This window comes from Nelumbo nucifera, chromosome 4, assembly GCF_055504915.1.
Source record: "Nelumbo nucifera cultivar China Antique chromosome 4, China Antique-T2T, whole genome shotgun sequence".
NCBI classification, from domain to species: Eukaryota; Viridiplantae; Streptophyta; class Magnoliopsida; order Proteales; family Nelumbonaceae; genus Nelumbo; species Nelumbo nucifera.
In genome coordinates, this window is record NC_142652.1 from 55,371,801 (window position 1) to 55,388,371 (window position 16,571).

The 16,571-nt window shown below is 41.2% G+C and overlaps 1 protein-coding gene and 1 pseudogene across 2 annotated transcripts; both read right to left on the bottom strand.

Moving 5' to 3' along the window:
- Positions 1-1,412: 1,412 nt before the first annotated feature.
- On the bottom strand, positions 1,413-14,389 carry LOC104610131 (protein CLAVATA3 INSENSITIVE RECEPTOR KINASE 1-like; annotated as a pseudogene). Its single transcript, XR_016085132.1, has 11 exons — positions 13,800-14,389; positions 13,271-13,371; positions 8,267-8,471; positions 7,830-8,089; positions 6,478-6,899; positions 6,337-6,380; positions 5,108-5,203; positions 4,839-4,988; positions 3,855-4,194; positions 2,846-3,237; positions 1,413-2,105 (listed from the first exon to the last, which is right to left on the bottom strand). The product of XR_016085132.1 is annotated as a protein CLAVATA3 INSENSITIVE RECEPTOR KINASE 1-like (transcript).
- LOC109115675 (65-kDa microtubule-associated protein 1-like) lies at positions 6,617-8,477 on the bottom strand. The gene is made up of 4 exons (XM_019199882.1): positions 8,267-8,477; positions 7,830-8,160; positions 7,584-7,735; positions 6,617-6,729 (listed from the first exon to the last, which is right to left on the bottom strand). The coding sequence occupies exons 1-4, from the start codon at positions 8,475-8,477 to the stop codon at positions 6,617-6,619; spliced, it is 807 nt and encodes a 268-aa protein (XP_019055427.1).
- Positions 14,390-16,571: the final 2,182 nt, after the last annotated feature.

Consider the following 16,571-nt stretch of genomic DNA (forward strand, 5'->3'; position numbering starts at 1 on the left):
CATGGGGACCTAGTTATTTACAAAGGGAATGGTGGTTGCTGATTTGCTTCATATTATCAAGTTTGAAATCCCTAGGTGATGAATATATTATCAAGGAATGCATAATTCCATCATCTTAGATCGGTTTTCTTTCCAATTCTCTTATGTAATTTATATACTAATTATATGAAAGAAGTCAATTAAGATTACTTTAATAGAAATATTTTAATATTATAGGCCTTTTTAAAGCTTATCTTTTTTTTTACACGAACAATTCTATACCAACGGTAAGGATTTATTTTCTTTACTATTGCTCAATTTGGAAGGAGTACAAATACAAAATTGTAGAGTACAAAACCTTGCATTTTATATTATTTTGTCTGTATTCGTAATACAATATATATATATATATATATATATATATATATATATATATTACAATATATAGATAGATAGATAGATTTCCCATCTCAAGTAAGAGAAGTGGCAACTCTTCTGAGAGACGTTTGGATTTAAAAAATAAATTTCATGAAATGGTAGATGGGTAACCCACACCCACATTTGTGCCCCAGCCCGGCCCGACACTAAGCACCCAGAATACTCGAGTATCATGAATTGTAGCAATCTCAAAACTCGGCTCTTGAGCTTTAGAATGCAAAATGAGTGAATGCAAATGGATGTTCATGCATGGGTATAAATAGATTTCCCAATGTAAGTAAGAGAAGTGGCAACTCTTCTAAGAGACGTTCAAATTTAAAAAATAAATGTCATAAAAAGGTAGATGGGTAACCCACACCCACACTTGTGCCCCAGCCCGGCCCGACACTGAGCACCTAGAATACTTGAGTATCACGAATTGCAGCAATCTCACAACTCGACTCTTCAATGCAAAATAAAAAATGAGTGAATGCAAATGGATGTTCATACATGGGGGTATAAATATATTTTCCAATGCAAGTAAGAGAAGTGGCAACTCTTCTGAGAAATGTTCGGACCAAATCCGTCGGTGAATGTGAAAAATTTGTCGATATATCTCTATATGAGCTACTCCGACGGTTAATCAATGCGTCAGGTAAGATACCGTCGGTATATACCTATACCAATGGATTTTATCCGTCGGTATAAGGTGTAGACACCTATACCAACGAGATTCTAAACTGTCAGTCAAGTTATCCGTCGGTGTACATCATCAGTACAGGGTATGGCATAAATTGCTATACCGACGGATTCGTTCGTCACAATATGAGTCCTGTCTATCGGTATAGGTTCACTTTATACCAATAGAATGTGGGCGTTAGTATAGGATCAGGATATACCAACACAGGTCGTCCGCCGGTAGAAGTTCACAGATATAGTCCGCCGGTATAGGTGGTATTTTTTTTTTTTCCTACAATCCTGTTTGCCTAAGATGTACAACACAAAAAGAACACATGTACATCAAAAAATGTTCTCTAGATTCCTGTTCGACCAAAATGGCCAACATAGAAAGAATACTTATACATCAAAAAACTAAACAATATGCAAAAGCTTAACTTGTTCAATGACAAACAAATAAACATGGCATTCCTTGACTATTTCCCCCAAAAAAAATCCAAGCAAAAGCTCAATCAGGCCAACCAATTTGAGATGGGTAATTACAAAAGAAGAAATTACTTTCCTTTTTGTACAGATGAATACAAACATTCAGTTGCTATGGTTATGAACTCAATCATATATTTGTAGTTCAAAAACTCTTCAATTTGGTCATTAGAACCAGAGTCGTGTCTCTAAGGCCAATGAGTTCCATCTTTTTTTATCATAAGATTAGATTATGTCGGGCCAAAGAGTTCCATTGCTTCTACCACAAGCAAAGATTCCTCTATATAGTCTGAATATCTCTGAGGCAGGTTTTTAGATGATCTCAATCTTGGTGTTTCAGCCCTCTATGAGGCCTCCCACTTCTCAGCTAAACCATCACCTTCCAACATCCATAAGGCCTCCGACATTTTTGGACGCTGAGAAGGATGGAATTGTGTACACAAAAGAGCAACCTTAACCATCTCCTCTAACTCAACTCTATCAAAGTTGTTATTCAGACATTTATCCACCATGAGATTGAGCTTTCCCTCCTGATGAAGCTTCTTCACCTGCACAAAATAAGTAACAACATCAGAGACGCTAGAAGGATATCAACTTATATATTGGCTCGTTCTAAAGTCCTGACCTTAAATTCTTTTTCGGTTGTAAAGTATTCTTTAGAGTTCTTTCTTGGAGTTCTTCTGGTGCAGAAGTATGTCTTCAGAGTTCAATCCAAGATCAAGGAACCCCATCATTAAGAGTGCATAAGGCCAGTCCTAAGGAGCATCACTTGGGGCCGATCCAAATTGGTTCCTCTGAGATTGGTGAACCACCATACCAACCTGTGGCATAGTTTTGGATAGTTTAGATGCTAGAACCTGATCCAACAAAAAATCCACAGCACTAGATATCTGGATTTCCCCATCATAACTATGCTTTACATTCAATCTGGGGAAATTTTGATTTCCCTCAAAGCTTTAAGTCTACCACCAGAGCCAGAACAAGAGTTCAGAAGGGCACACATGGTATGAAAGTCAGATCAACCAATCCATAAACTCCAAGTCAAAGATTGCAAACAAAGAAGAATAAAGTACATTGTATGGAAAGATCATCCAATTGGATCAAATTCCAGCCTAGGAAGCCAAGTGCCAAGAACATGGAATATGAAAATGGGAACTTTAAACCGACAAATAAGTTTGCCACACCCTTATTACGTATCTGAGAAACCTTCCCTGTGGACAATGGGCATTCCTCCATGATCCACACACACACACACACACACACACATATATATAGAGAGAGAGAGTACCCAATCAAGCATTACACCTTTCTGGTTCACTGCCCGTCCAAAATCTAGAGCCTTCTGACCTGTAATCAGTTCAAGAAGCAAGATACCAAAACCAAATACATTTGTCTTTTCTGATAATTGACCTGTTGGTAAGTACTCAGGAGCTATGTGGCCAACTGTCCCAAGGATAGCTGTGGTGACATGAGAATCCCTGTGATCCAAGAGCTTTGCCAATCCAAAATCTCCAACAACTGCTTCAAAATCTTCATCAAGCAGACAGGCTGCTTTCACATCACGGTGAATAATTTTGGGGTCACACTGTTCATGCAAATAAAGTAGACCTCTAGCAGTCCCTAAAACTATCCTCTTTCATCTTGACCAATCTAGAGCTGGCTTTCCATGGATATGATGATCTAGTATGGAAAAACATGTTTCAAACAATCATAGACTATTGGAATAAACCACCAAAAAAGACTATCTCAATAATCTGTTCTGACTTAGTAGTTGAGGAATTGAAAAAACAATTCAAACAATAAAATTATGAAATTATGAAATAATGCAGACCTAGATGATGCAGTCTTCAGCTACAAAACTTCACCAGGACAACTCAGTTACAAGTCACAAATGTAGTTTAGAATTTACTAAAATAGCAGCACTGTTTATAGAATAAAACGGTGTAAAATTACAGAGATGTACTCCCTTAAATAAAGAAAATCCTGGCTTCAATGAATCACAATAATCTTATTTATATACAACCAACAATACTCAATCAAGTTGGTATTTTTTCCCTTTAAATCTTAGCATTTGCAGGAATTTTCTCTTTAATGCATGATGCCTGGATCACTATTTAAATGACATGTTTCAGAGACAAGTTTTACTATTATGGTTATGACACAATAAAACAAGTCCCATGATAGCAGAGGACAAACTCAACAAATGGAAAAATATCTGATGTCATCAGATGTTGAAAAGAAGTTCTTGAAAGTTGAGTCCCCAATAGTGTAGTTTTTAATCTAACCAAATCACTCACCTCTTAATCAAGATGCTACACTTCCATTTGGCATATAAGGGTAAACCAGGATCCGTTCATTCTCTGTCATGCAGAACCCACAAAGTCGGAGGAGGTTCCGATGGACAGCCAAGCTTAATGTCTCAACTTCTGTCTGGAATTGGACTTCACCACCAGCTGCATTATAATCTTTCAACCTTTTGACAGCTACCAGACTCCCATCTGACAAGCAACCCTTGTAAACAATTCCAGAGCCACCACTTCCTAAAATGTTCTTTGAGTTGAAATGGTTAGTGGCTAATCGGAGTTCCTTAAATGAGTACTTCTTCAAGTGGCCCAAGAACACCTCTGGATCACTAGTCTGCAAATGGAACATTTAAACTGAGAAACTAAGGCACATTATACAACAATACACTGCTACGTGCAGAGGAAAATAACTTCTTGCAATAAATGAAGTCTTATCAGTGATTCAGTATTGTTAAACATAAACAAACTAATTTAACCAAATAAAAAAGGAGTAAAACAGAAAATGCACAAAAAAAATCTTATTTAGGAGGCATTATAAGTCATGCACATAGTTTATTCCAAGCACCATTAAATTGGTCCAGCATAGAACTCCTAAATCAATAATCACAATCCAATCCATCATACTCATTTAACAAATTAGGAAAGCAAAAACAATGGCTTTAAATTGCCCATATTTATTTGTTAGATCTTGATCACATACTTTTTGCTCTACAAGATGTCCCAGGCATTCACATGAACACTTCCATCCAATCCATTTTTACAGTCATACAGCTCACAAAATGTGCAACCAATGATTAGGACATGGATTCAGATATAAGTCGGTCAAAGCATATCTAAGGATACCCAATCAGTAATGCGGATCACCAGTTGAAATAGTAGTCTAGCAAGGAAGATAGATCTGGAAAGATTGCATGTGTTCACATACTAGTACAAGATATGATCCACGAAAAAAAATCTACAATAGGAATAGGTACTGACCATTAACATCAAAGAAAATCTGCTTGTTGTATTTGTGTCGCCACCAGAGAAGCAGCCCAACAGCAACAATGATGAAAGAAATTAACACAACACTTACCCCAAATCCAATAGCAAGACGGTGGCTTTTTGCTCCTCCAGAATCTGACTGGTCTGGAAAGCCAAAGTTATTTATAGCATAGATATCGACATACTCAAGTAAGTAATCTTTAGAATTATTTAATTGTGCAATACAAATGTATATGTGCTAATTGTGGATTTGTAGGTGCTACCTCTTGGAACATCTGGCGAAAGAAAGTGGCTCTTGAGACACAGCAGAGCAGTTAATTTTTGTATTTGGCCCACAAAGCAAAGGGTTCCCAATAATCCTATAGTAGGAAATAAAGATATATAATGTTAAGAATCAACACAACTTGAAAAGAAAACAAAAGCATTATAAGACTGAGAAAAAGGGGTACTTGAAAGTTCTGGCAGATATTTTTGGCAAGGAACCATTTAAATTGTTATAAGAAAGATCCCTACAAGCAAAGTTAACTTAAAGTGCCCCTATGAACACTGAGTTTTTAACTATATAAAGGAGATAAGTCCTTAAAATAAGGAATACCAAATGCAGCCTAATTAACATTACATTATTTTAGTGGTTTTTTTTTTTTTTTTTTTTTTTTTTTTGTAGCAGAATGATTAGAAATGCAGTCATAAATGGCCCCTTGTCAATTAAAAGTGGTCATTTTTAAATAGATATCTTTTTCCTTTTGGAAATTGGACAAAACCCAATGTACCAAGTTACAGTAAACTAAGCCTCAGGTCCAGTTGAGAATCTTGGTTATTTATAGAAGAGGAGATGTTGTATGCTTGTATTAGGAGGACCTCTCAAAATTGTAGCTTCTGCTAAGTAACCGAGTAAGACCTCAGGCTCAGCCCGATCTTGAAGATGGGTTAGGGTGGTTAAGTGAGAGTTCAAATTGTTTTACTGTAAAATCAATGTTTAAAAATCTGGTTGCTCCTCAAATCAGCGTGTGGCCTGGGGCTGGATCCGGAAATTGAAGATCCATTGTAAGGTGATTTTTTTCATGTGGTTGGCTGTGAGGGAAGAGTTCAAACTATTGATCTGCTTCAATCAAAAGGGATGCTCATTGTTAACCATTGCTGCTTATGTGAGTTGGCAGCAGAGAATGTGAATCATACTCTCATACACTGCAAGTTCTCCACCACAGTTTGGTCTCATTGTTTCAACCTCTTTGGGGTCTCTTGGGCTGTTCCCCAAGATTTGGAATCAATGTTCTCAACCTGGGCTCAATCAATAACATTGAACAGTAATATTCAGGAGAAAATCAATGAAAGGAAGCAATATTCTATACTGTATTTGCTTAAAAAGATGAAAATTAAAAAGTAAAATAAAATAAAAATAAATGGACAAATGGAAATTATTAAACCAACGCTAATTAATATAAAGAGCATAATTAAATGAGAAACAGGGCAATCATTGGCGTTGATCATCAACCTTAGATAACAGCCTTGATATGAACACTGATCAAATGTAAATACCTAGAAAAAAAAAGAGCGTATCATTAGGAGAAAGATATATGGATCTAAAAGCATAACCTCTGAGCTGTGTTTAATCCATTATAGAAGTTGTTCTTGCAATGTTTACTGGTTGTCCTTGCTATTTTGATATGTTGTTGTGTGTGTTCATATGTTCTGAAAGTGGGCGAGTGATGCAAAGCATATACTCATGATGCAAATGTACATTCAGTGCATGCTTTCTTACAACAATGATCAGATCACCTCATCAAATCAGATGATGGTCTCTGATTCATTCCTTGTTCTTTCTGGTTTTCTTCAAAAATAATCCTGGCATCTGCTGGAGCTACATGATATAAGAGACCCTTTGTTTCTGTATAAAGTCAAGTGCATGCATGGCTTCAAGTTTTAAGATGTACAGGGCTACAACGTAACTCTTGAAGTGTCCTGTGAAGATGCAGGCCATAGAACTTTTGCTCCTTTCAAGGGCTTGTTTACAGATCAATTGATGATCAATGTGATTCAATGCGTATATTCATATTCCTGCAATCCAGAGATCAAATTTTGAGTGAAGGGATTGGGCCGGGTTCCTCCACATAGCACTACAGGCCTCAATTTTTTCCTTTTTTTCTATCATTAGCTCTGCTATAAGCTTGTCCAGAGATCAAACAGCATTGACATGGCACCAGCTGTTTGATTTTCTTTTTTTGATAAGTATAATATTTGCTTTATTAATCCAATGAAAGAAAAATGAATATTTTTCACAATCTGCACCACCTGTTTGATTAGGCACTTCCAAAAGAACTACATATAGTGTATTTTTTGGTGCCATGGTTGCTTCCTGAAAAAATGCTGCCACATTAGTGCCATGTAGCCATTTTGACTTTACCTAACTAAAATCTAATTTGGTTGGGCTAATTCAAGTAGAACCAGTTGTACCTTCTCTCACCTTGTTTATGCAATAGTGAGTTTTGATAGAAAAAACTTTTTGAGGTTTCTTGCTCCTAAAGGCGTTTTCACTTCTAATGTCCCATGTGGTGCCTAATGGCATCTTTATGTATTAAACAATAAATAAATGTGCACTAGGTTATGTACACAACTTGACTACTTCCCCGATTTCCAAGACTAGACTAAAGTATAAATGTTGCCACTTCTCTTCTTTTAGGGCAAGTACTGTCTTAGCCAACTTTGGTAGTGTATCATTACTAATACTCTTGGCTTGCATACCAACAGAGTCATTTAAGCTTGGGTGAACTTCAGTAATAGTACTGAAGAAATCCATGCCCAACACAGCACAGAGGTCATGCACAGTGCTTACAAAGTCAAGGACCTTGTGCAATCTCATTCTGCCACATTGGAAAGTCAATGGATTATTACCACTATAGTCAATGTGAAAGTTAAAACAACTTAATCACAATCACCTTTAACTTAATCATTTTTTCATCTACTGGATGATCAGGGGAGAGAGACTACCTTTTCTTTTCCAAGTTCCTGGAATTGAGCATGAAATTTTCATCCAACTTCCTGAGGGATAGGTCTGCTTCATCAACCGTAGGAGGCCCCACCTGCTCACTAAGTTTCAAGTTCCCAGCAATCTCCCCACATATTTTCTGAATCTGTAATTGTACATCAGAAATTTCCTTTATTCTTTCTTCCTTCTGCTTCCAAAGCTTTTCCAACACAGGTGCTATAGCTGCAAGTTGCTCCCTAATTGTCCCAGTAGTCTTCTCTGGCTGTAAGACATAAAGGCCATATCCATGAGGAAACCTGAATAGGTTCGCAATGTACATAGAGGAATATATGCCTATAAAGTTGTTCACAAATTTCTACTTGAAGTTTTTCTGACAAAAAAATTAAGGACCCATTATGTACATTCTATCTTAGATAAAACAAGATGAGCGTTAACTCACAGCTCCAACAAAGCTTTTTTTCCCCCAAAGCTGAGAGAAGATTGGACAATTCAGACTGGGCATTATCCAAGGCCTGAAGAAGCTGTTCCCTTGACTTTACAGCCTGGTCAACCTTCCTCTTGTAAACATCCAAACACTTTTGTTCTAATTGAAGTAACATCTTGTCACGCTCCTCCTCACTCTCACCAACCTCATCCCATATTTGCTGCATTACAAACCCAAACTTCAGTTTTATTTCCTCTGCTGAATATGTAACTTCATGTTCCAATAATAAAAAACGTGCATAAATAAATGTTAGACAGTTTTGTATGCCCTTAGCTTCAATCTGATTTGATGTACTTTTGATATTTAGTGTAAATGAACAAAGTGCATGTTTGATTCATGTTGTTTGGTTTGATTCTGTGTAAGACCCTAAAACTGGACACTTATTGAGACTCGTGTTAGTTTTAAATGTTCACAGCCATTGGATAAGTCTGGGGAGATTTATCCAGCCAAGGCTGATACTGGTCTGCCGCCAAGTGTTGGGATGGCCCGTCTCGGCCACCAGGGTAAGACCCAAGGCACATGCAGTGTGGGATTGCTCGAATCCTTGAACCGAACCAAATTTCCAGTATTGCCCTGGACCTTGGAGACAAATGGGCAAAACTGGAAAGTTACACCTGACCCCTAGATTCAATTATGATACTTCACTAGGTGTCGGATCGAGCTGTCTTTGATATGCCAATCAGTAAGATCCTTAGCGGGGGTCAAAACCTGGGCATGTTGGGGCAGTCTGAGAATTCATCTGAGTGGGTGATCATAGTGACAGGATCAATCCCTTTGTCGGACAAAGGTAATGATCGGGAATGCACTCTCTCTGATGGAAACCAAACTGCCGGGAGTTGATTTCAATCGTTGGAATTTTGTTTTGCAAAATTTATATGAGAGTGCAGCACTGTTCCTTGCAGCCGAGGGAGAGGTCCTCTCTTGTCAGGCAGTGCTTGATCATTATGGGCTGAGAGGTTAAGTATAAGGCCATTTAGGATAATACCTGATGGGCTAATCTTGCACCTGCCCACAGTCCTTGGGTTTTTATAAGATGGCTTGGCCCAGGGACCACTTAGTATAAGTGTTGGGCCCATAGGGTCCATGTGATGGGCTCAGGGGTTCACTGGGCTTCTCAGTGAATTCGGCTAGGCCTTGTAATAAAGGCTGGGCCGAACCCATGTGGCTGGTGTGTAGATCAATGCTTGGGTCCCACGCCATACATGAAGGGATGAAAGATCCATCCCATGGACGCCCAGAGATTGCGGAATAAGGGGCGAATTTCAAAAATTTTTCTCTCCCTTCAACTGGGAATCATATTCCCTATTTAGAAAATCATATTTTCAAGGATCATTCTTGAACCTTAAACTGAACCAGATCTGAACCAAAAGGGGTAGGAGAGAATTATACCTGATACGGAGAAATAGAATCTCCCAACGAAGGTGTTCACGCCCAAGGAAGGATCCAAAGACTGCTCCCACTGAAGATGGCGCAGTGCAGGTGGAGCAGAATCAGCAGTGTTCTTCTCTAAGAACTCTGTCCTTCGCAAGAATCAGCAAGATGGTACGTGAGCACAGCTTCCTTTCAATCTTTTCTCAAAGAACTGATGTCAAGATCCAATCTTGACTTCTCCCCACAACTGGAGATCGAACTGGCAAACAGGGCAGCAAGAACTGGGAGGCGGCAAGAGAGTATTTGCAGGGAGCAGAATTCTCTCTTCTTTTCAACACTAAAGAAAACCTGATGATCTGTGTGTGTTATAGGCTGCCGCCCCCTTCTTCTTTTATAATCTTAAAGGGATCAGCTCCTAATCAGATTAGGAGTTGCTAATCCAAATCACATTTGGGTTAGAAGTCCCTTTAAGTGATAAGGGATAATCCTTATCTTATCTGGAGATCAGATCACCCATCTCCTAATCTAATTAGGAGGTTTCCAGATCTAAATCTTATTTAGATCTTGGACTCTCTAAGTGGATAGGGTCTAAGTCCAATCCTATTAGCTGATCCACTTCAGATTTCGCCCCTTTATTAACTAAATAAACAGTCCAATTCGAAATGGGCATTAGGCCCATTAAGCTTATGTGCTCACTTAACCCTCTTAACTGCTGCCCAGTTGGGCTTCCTTGTATGGCGTGGGACCCAAGCATTGATCTACACATCAGCCACATGGGTTCGGCCCAGCCTCTGTTACAAGGCCTGGCCGAATACACTATTAAAGACAGTGCACCCCCTGAAACCCATCAAATGGGCTCTATGGGCCCAACACTTACCCTAAGTGGTCCCTAGGCCAAACCACCTTGTAACACCCAGGGACTGTGGGCAGATGCAAGATTAGCCCATCAGGTATTATCCTCAATGGTCTTACACTTAACCTCTCAGCCCATAATGATCATACACTGCCCGACAAGAGAGGACCTCTCCCTCGGCTACAAGGAACAGTGTTGCACTCTCCACTTATATGGATCCCGGGAATTAAAACCTTCTTGCAAACATTTTAGAAACCATATATATACTTTTATATCTTATATAAAATATATTTTGCAAAACAAATCTCAACGGTTGAAATCGGCTGCCGGCAGTCTTGGTTTCCATCAGTGAGAGTGCATCCCCGATCATTACCTTTGTCCGACAAAGGGGCTGATCCTGTCACTATGATCACCCACTCAGATGAATTCTCGGACTGTCCCAACATACCCAGGTTTTGACCCCCGCTAAGGATCTCATTGATTGGTACATCAAAGATAGCCCAATCCGACACCTAGTGCAGTATCATAATCGAGTCTAGGGGTCGGGTGTAACTTTCCAGTTTTGCCCATCAATCTCCAAGGTCCAGGGCAATACTGGAAATCTGGTCCAGTTCAAAGATTCAATTAATCCTACACTGTATGTGCCTAGGGTCTCACCCTGGCAGCTGAGACAGGCCACCCCAACCGACTTGGTGGCACCACAGTGTCAGCCTTGTCAGGATAGGTCTCCCCAGACCGACCCACTGGCTGTGAACATTCTAAACTAACACGAGTCTCATTAAGTGTCCAGTTTAAGGGTATTACACAGAAACATACCAAGGGAACATGAATCAAATATGCACCTTTATTCATTTACAATAAACTCATAAAGTACATCATTCTGATTGAAGCTAAGGGCATACAAAACTGTCTAACAGCTCCCACTTGCACTTAGGTCCAATCAGGTACTAGCCGGAGTCCCATGCTTTCCACGTGTTTCTCAAACACTTTCTGTGATAGTGGCTTTGTCAATGGGTCTACTACATTTTCCGCTGACGCTACCTTCTGAATTAGGACGTCCCCTCTACCAACAATCTTCCGCAGTACGTGGTACTTCCTCTCGATGTGTTTCGACTTCGAGTGGGCTCGTGGCTCCTTAGCCTGAGCAATGGCTCCATTGTTGTCACACAACAATGGGATGGGTGATGTGCTGGACGGAACTACTCCCAACTCGTGAACGAATTTCTTCATCCACACGGCTTCTTTGGCAGCCTCATTTGCGGCAATGTACTCGGCCTCGGTCGTGGAGTCTGCAGTGGACCCCTGTTTGCTGCTTTTCCAGCAAACAGCACACGATCCTATCGTGAAAACATATCCAGATGTAGACTTTCTATCATCTGGGTCTGACTGGAAATCAGCATCTGTATACCCTTGGATCTGTAGTGAGCTACCGTCGAATACTAGACAAAACTCTTTTGTCCTTCGAAGGTACTTAAGTATGTTTTTCACAGCAGTCCAATGCTCCTGCCCTGGGTTGGCCTGAAATTTGCTTACTACACTCACTGCCTGAGCTACGTCAGGACGAGTGCACAGCATGGCATACATGATGCTCCCTACGGCTGAAGCATAAGGAACATCTTTCATGCCATCAATCTCCTCAGAAGTCTTGGGATACATCTTCTTGGAGAGAGTGACTCCATACCTGAAAGGAACATTTCCTTTCTTGGAGTTTTCCATGTTGTATCTCTTGACTATTTTATCAATGTAAGCAGATTGGGATAATCCTATTATCCAACTGGGCAGCAGATTGGAAACTAATTAAGCACTGATTATTTAATGGGCCAAAAAACCATTTCGAACTGGGCTGATATGATCACCCACTTAAGGGGCGGATCTGAGATTAAGGTTAGCAAAAGGATTGGGCCTTTAACCTAATCCACTATGGGAGACCAAATTCAAATCAGATTTGAATATGGTAATCTCCTGATAAGATCAGGAGTTATCTAACCTAATCTGCAGATAGGATTAAGATCATCCCCTATCCAGATGTTGATTTGGATTGGGATAACTCCTAATTAGGAGATTTCTTAATCATAAAGAAAAGAGGAGAAACCCTAAGAGAGAGACAACAGATTTCGAACCTAGGGTTTTGAGCAAGAAATCATCTTGCGAATTGAGATAGGATCCCATACACACTCCAGAGAGAAGAGATGCATTCTTCGCCATATTCATCTCAGGAATTCTCCTCCAGCCGCCGCCATTCTCTAAAAAGATTTGATCTTTGAAGAAAATAAATCATGAAATCAGTTCTTGATATCAGTTTTGCAGAAAGAACTGAAAAGATTCGGTGCTCAGTGTTTCCAGAGAATTCTTGTGAATGATTCAATGTGTAGGACACACTCTGCTGGTTCCGTTCCACACATTGTTGTGTCATATTCAGCATGAGCGGATCTGGGTGTCCTCTTTGGGTGTGAACACCAACTTTGGGAGATACTGCTTCTCTGGATCAGGTATAATTCCTCCCTTGACTTTTGGTTAAGATCTGGTTCGATTATAGTTCAAGTAGGATTCTTGAATATTGTATTCTAAATTTAGGGAATATGATTCCCAGCTGGAAGAAAGTAGGAAAATTTTTGAAATTCGCCCACCCATTTCGCAACCTTTATGGCGTCCATTCGATGGATCCTACCATTCTTTCAATAAAATGAAAATGAAATATGATAAACTTTCAAGTTGGAAAGGTTAAAAAGGAATGCCTGCAATTTCTGCAGCAAAGACCCGCAAGTTATCTCGTTGAGAAGTGGGTTTTGAGCATCAGTGACCGCCATTCTAGCTTATTCAAATATTACAACTCTGCCTGCATTAAGAAAGAGAATACAATATATATACATATACACATAATGGCAACACACACAGAAAAACTGCATGTATCAAGAAAGAAGAGGCCAATCCAGTTAGCTTAATGACACAGAGAGGTTGGCACTTCAACAAACTGGTGAAACATACACTCGTTTCTTCATAGCACAACAAACAGGGTTGTGGCTTCAACCCATAGGGTACTTTTGCACTTTATTTCATTCAAGATACACTATGCCTAAATGCCTAAATCTGATTAAATGGATCTAGGACAAAGTTATGATATACCTAGATCTAATCTAAGTCTAAACCTGTTACAGATCCTTTAAACCACTCAAATATATAATGCATATTTATTAACCAAGAAAACAACCATTGATTTTTTCAAACAAGAAAAAAAACCTAAAAATTAGATAAAGGGATTTTTACCTCAATCAAATGCCGCTGATGCGTGAATGAGATACTTGCCAAATGTTGATGGGCGACAGAGATAGAGAGCTCGAGAGAGAGAGCGCGCGCGAGAGAGAGAGAGGAGTGAGAGAGAGCGCGTGAGAGAGAGAGAGGACTGAGAGAGGGACGAATCGACTGAGATAGAGAGCTCGAGAGAGAGGACTAAGAGAGGGATGAATGGGAGAGGAGGGAGACAGAGAGGGCGGGAAGGAAGATGCGCCGGGGAGGAAAAGATCAGCCCGCGCCTTTACTCACACACCATTTTTTTTCATTTTTACTTTTATGCTATACTGACGAAACTAATCACCGGTATAGATATCCTTTACCGATGGACGTTAATCCGTCGGTATATGTACATCTACACCGACGGTTATTTCCGTTGGTAAAAATACCCACCCACACCCGCGCTCGTGCCCCAGCCCGGCCAGTACTGAGCACCCGGAAAACTTGAGTATCACGAATTGCAACAATCTCACAACTCGACTCTTTGAACGCAAAAATGCAAAATGAGTGAATGCAAATGCAAACTCTTTTGAGAGACATTGGAATTTAGAAAATAAAATGTCATAGAATGGTAGGCTAGTATTCCACACCTACTCCCCTCCCTGGCTCGACACGCGCAAGTGAAAGAGAATTCCACTGGGCACTGGGCACTCCACTCATATGCCACTAGTCCAGTACCCAATCGGCCCTCAACGTCCAATAGCAGCAACTGATGAGCGAGTAAGCTCCCGTTGAAGACATCCTGCCTCCCCAGCCGAAGGGGAGATGATCCAGTCAGGTCCTATGACAATCACTGGGACCGCGACTGCTACCACCGTGCAGGGAGCAATCGGGACGAAGGCAGGCGCTCTGGTCACTACAACCCTTCTTTGAGGGTTGGGGGTCAACACTACGCCTCTCCCTAATCAATATCGGACCTCCGCGATTTCCTCAATGATCGCTGAGCCCAAAAAGCCCAAGACGTGCTGGCGTTTGAGAACTTAGGGAATCGGGCCGACCGGTTCCATGTTAGAGAAAACAGGGATGAGGCCCAAGCCCCCATCGACCGGCGACTTGGCGACCTATAGGCGTAGATCGGTGCCATTCAAGACAAGATTTGATAGGTGTAGGAGGACCGAGGTGATGCCTCCACTAGTCATAACCCCTCGTCCACTCAAATGGACGCCTTTACTAACTCTATCACCTCGAAGCCACTCCCACCTCCTTTCAAGGCTGCCACTTTGGAGACATATGATGGAATCACTGACCCGAACGACCACTTAGAGAGCTTTAGAGCACTCGTGCTTCTTTACAGGTACTTCGACGCCTTGGTGTGCTAAGCTTTCCAAGCAACTTTCAAGGAAGTGTGCGCAAATGGATCTCCATGCTCCCCACCAGTCCATTAACACTTGGGAGCAATTCATCGACCTCTTCCTCTCCCACTTCATCAACAACCGATGGTTCTAGAAGACCGTTGTGTCCCTTATGTCGATCAAGCAAAAATGGGGAGAGAGCCTCTAAGCTTACATCAACTGTTTTAAGAAGGAAGAGATCGAAGTCCAAGACTTCAACCCCTCAGTCTCCATGCATGCCGCAATCAACGGCCTTCGGCCTAGACCCCTTAAATGGTCCATCTCCAAGACGCCGCCCAAGAATAAGGTATAATTTTTGAAAAATGCACAAAAGTACATTGCTGCTAAAGAGGCTGAGGCTAGTGACTGCCTCCATGAACCTAAGGTTGACTCCAATCGAGGGGCCTTCGAGAAGAAGAGGAAGGAAAGAAACGGTCGCGGTCACAACCACAACAACAACAAAGAGGAATGCAAATAGGGAACGAGGAATGCATGAAGTGGCCAACCAAGATGAAGAGGAACCCAAGAGGGGTAATCTGAAAAAATATTGCAAGTACCACTGCTGCGGTCCCTTGAAAGAGTATGTGGGTGGCGACATTGGCACCTCGTCCTCACAGCAATAGCAACAGGAGCATCACACACTGGTAGGAGTCATCGACGTCATCGCCGGGGGCACAATCTCGGGTCGAGCATCAACCTCGGCCCGAAAGGCATATGCCAGGCAACTCTGCATCCAAGGCCCTACACCCAAGAAGCCAAAGCCAGACGATGTCATCTCCTTCTCGAACGATGACTTGAAAGGGGTCTTGGCACCCCACGATGACGTGTTGGTGGTGTCCATGACCATCGCCAACTACATGGTGAAGAGGATACTTGTGGATAGTAGCTCTTCAGCAGACATCCTCTTCTATGACACCTTCGAGAAGATGGAGCTAACACCAAATCAATTGTAGCCAGTCGAGGTACCACTAGTCGGCTTCTTTGGAGTCGTCGTCAAGACAGAAGGAAGATTCACCCTACCAGTTACAACCAGGATGGAGCCTCGGCAGGTGACCAGGATAACCAAACTCTTGGTCGTAAAGATAGGCTCCCCGTATAATGCCATCATTGAGAAGTCGACCCTTCATGCACTTAAGGCGACCATTTCATCCCATCACCTCGCCATGAAGTTCCCCATCGAGCATGGTGTTGGAGTCATTAGGGAAAACTAGCAAACAGCCAAATAGTGCTATGTGGCAGCACTAAAAGGCAAAAATAATGAAGCTTTGTTGTTGGAAGGGCTTGACCTCAAGGATGAGCCAGTGAGCCGAGGCCAGCCGGCCGAGGACCTCGTCTCAGTTCCCCTAGACAAGGCCGAGCCTGAGAAGACGGTGCGTGTCGAGTCCCACCTTCCTCTAGACACACTTTTCGAATTGGT

Excerpts from the sequence above, each read along its gene's own strand:
- LOC109115675 (XM_019199882.1), bottom strand. The coding sequence starts at position 8,477 with ATGCAGCAAATATGGGATGAGGTTGGTGAGAGTGAGGAGGAGCGTGAC. Across the intron at positions 8,161-8,266 it reads AAAAAAGCTTTGTTGGAGCT|GCATATATTCCTCTATGTAC; the intron begins GTGAGTTAACGC and ends ACAACTTTATAG. Across the intron at positions 6,730-7,583 it reads AAGCTTAAATGACTCTGTTG|AAACAAAGGGTCTCTTATAT; the intron begins GTATGCAAGCCA and ends GACTTTATACAG.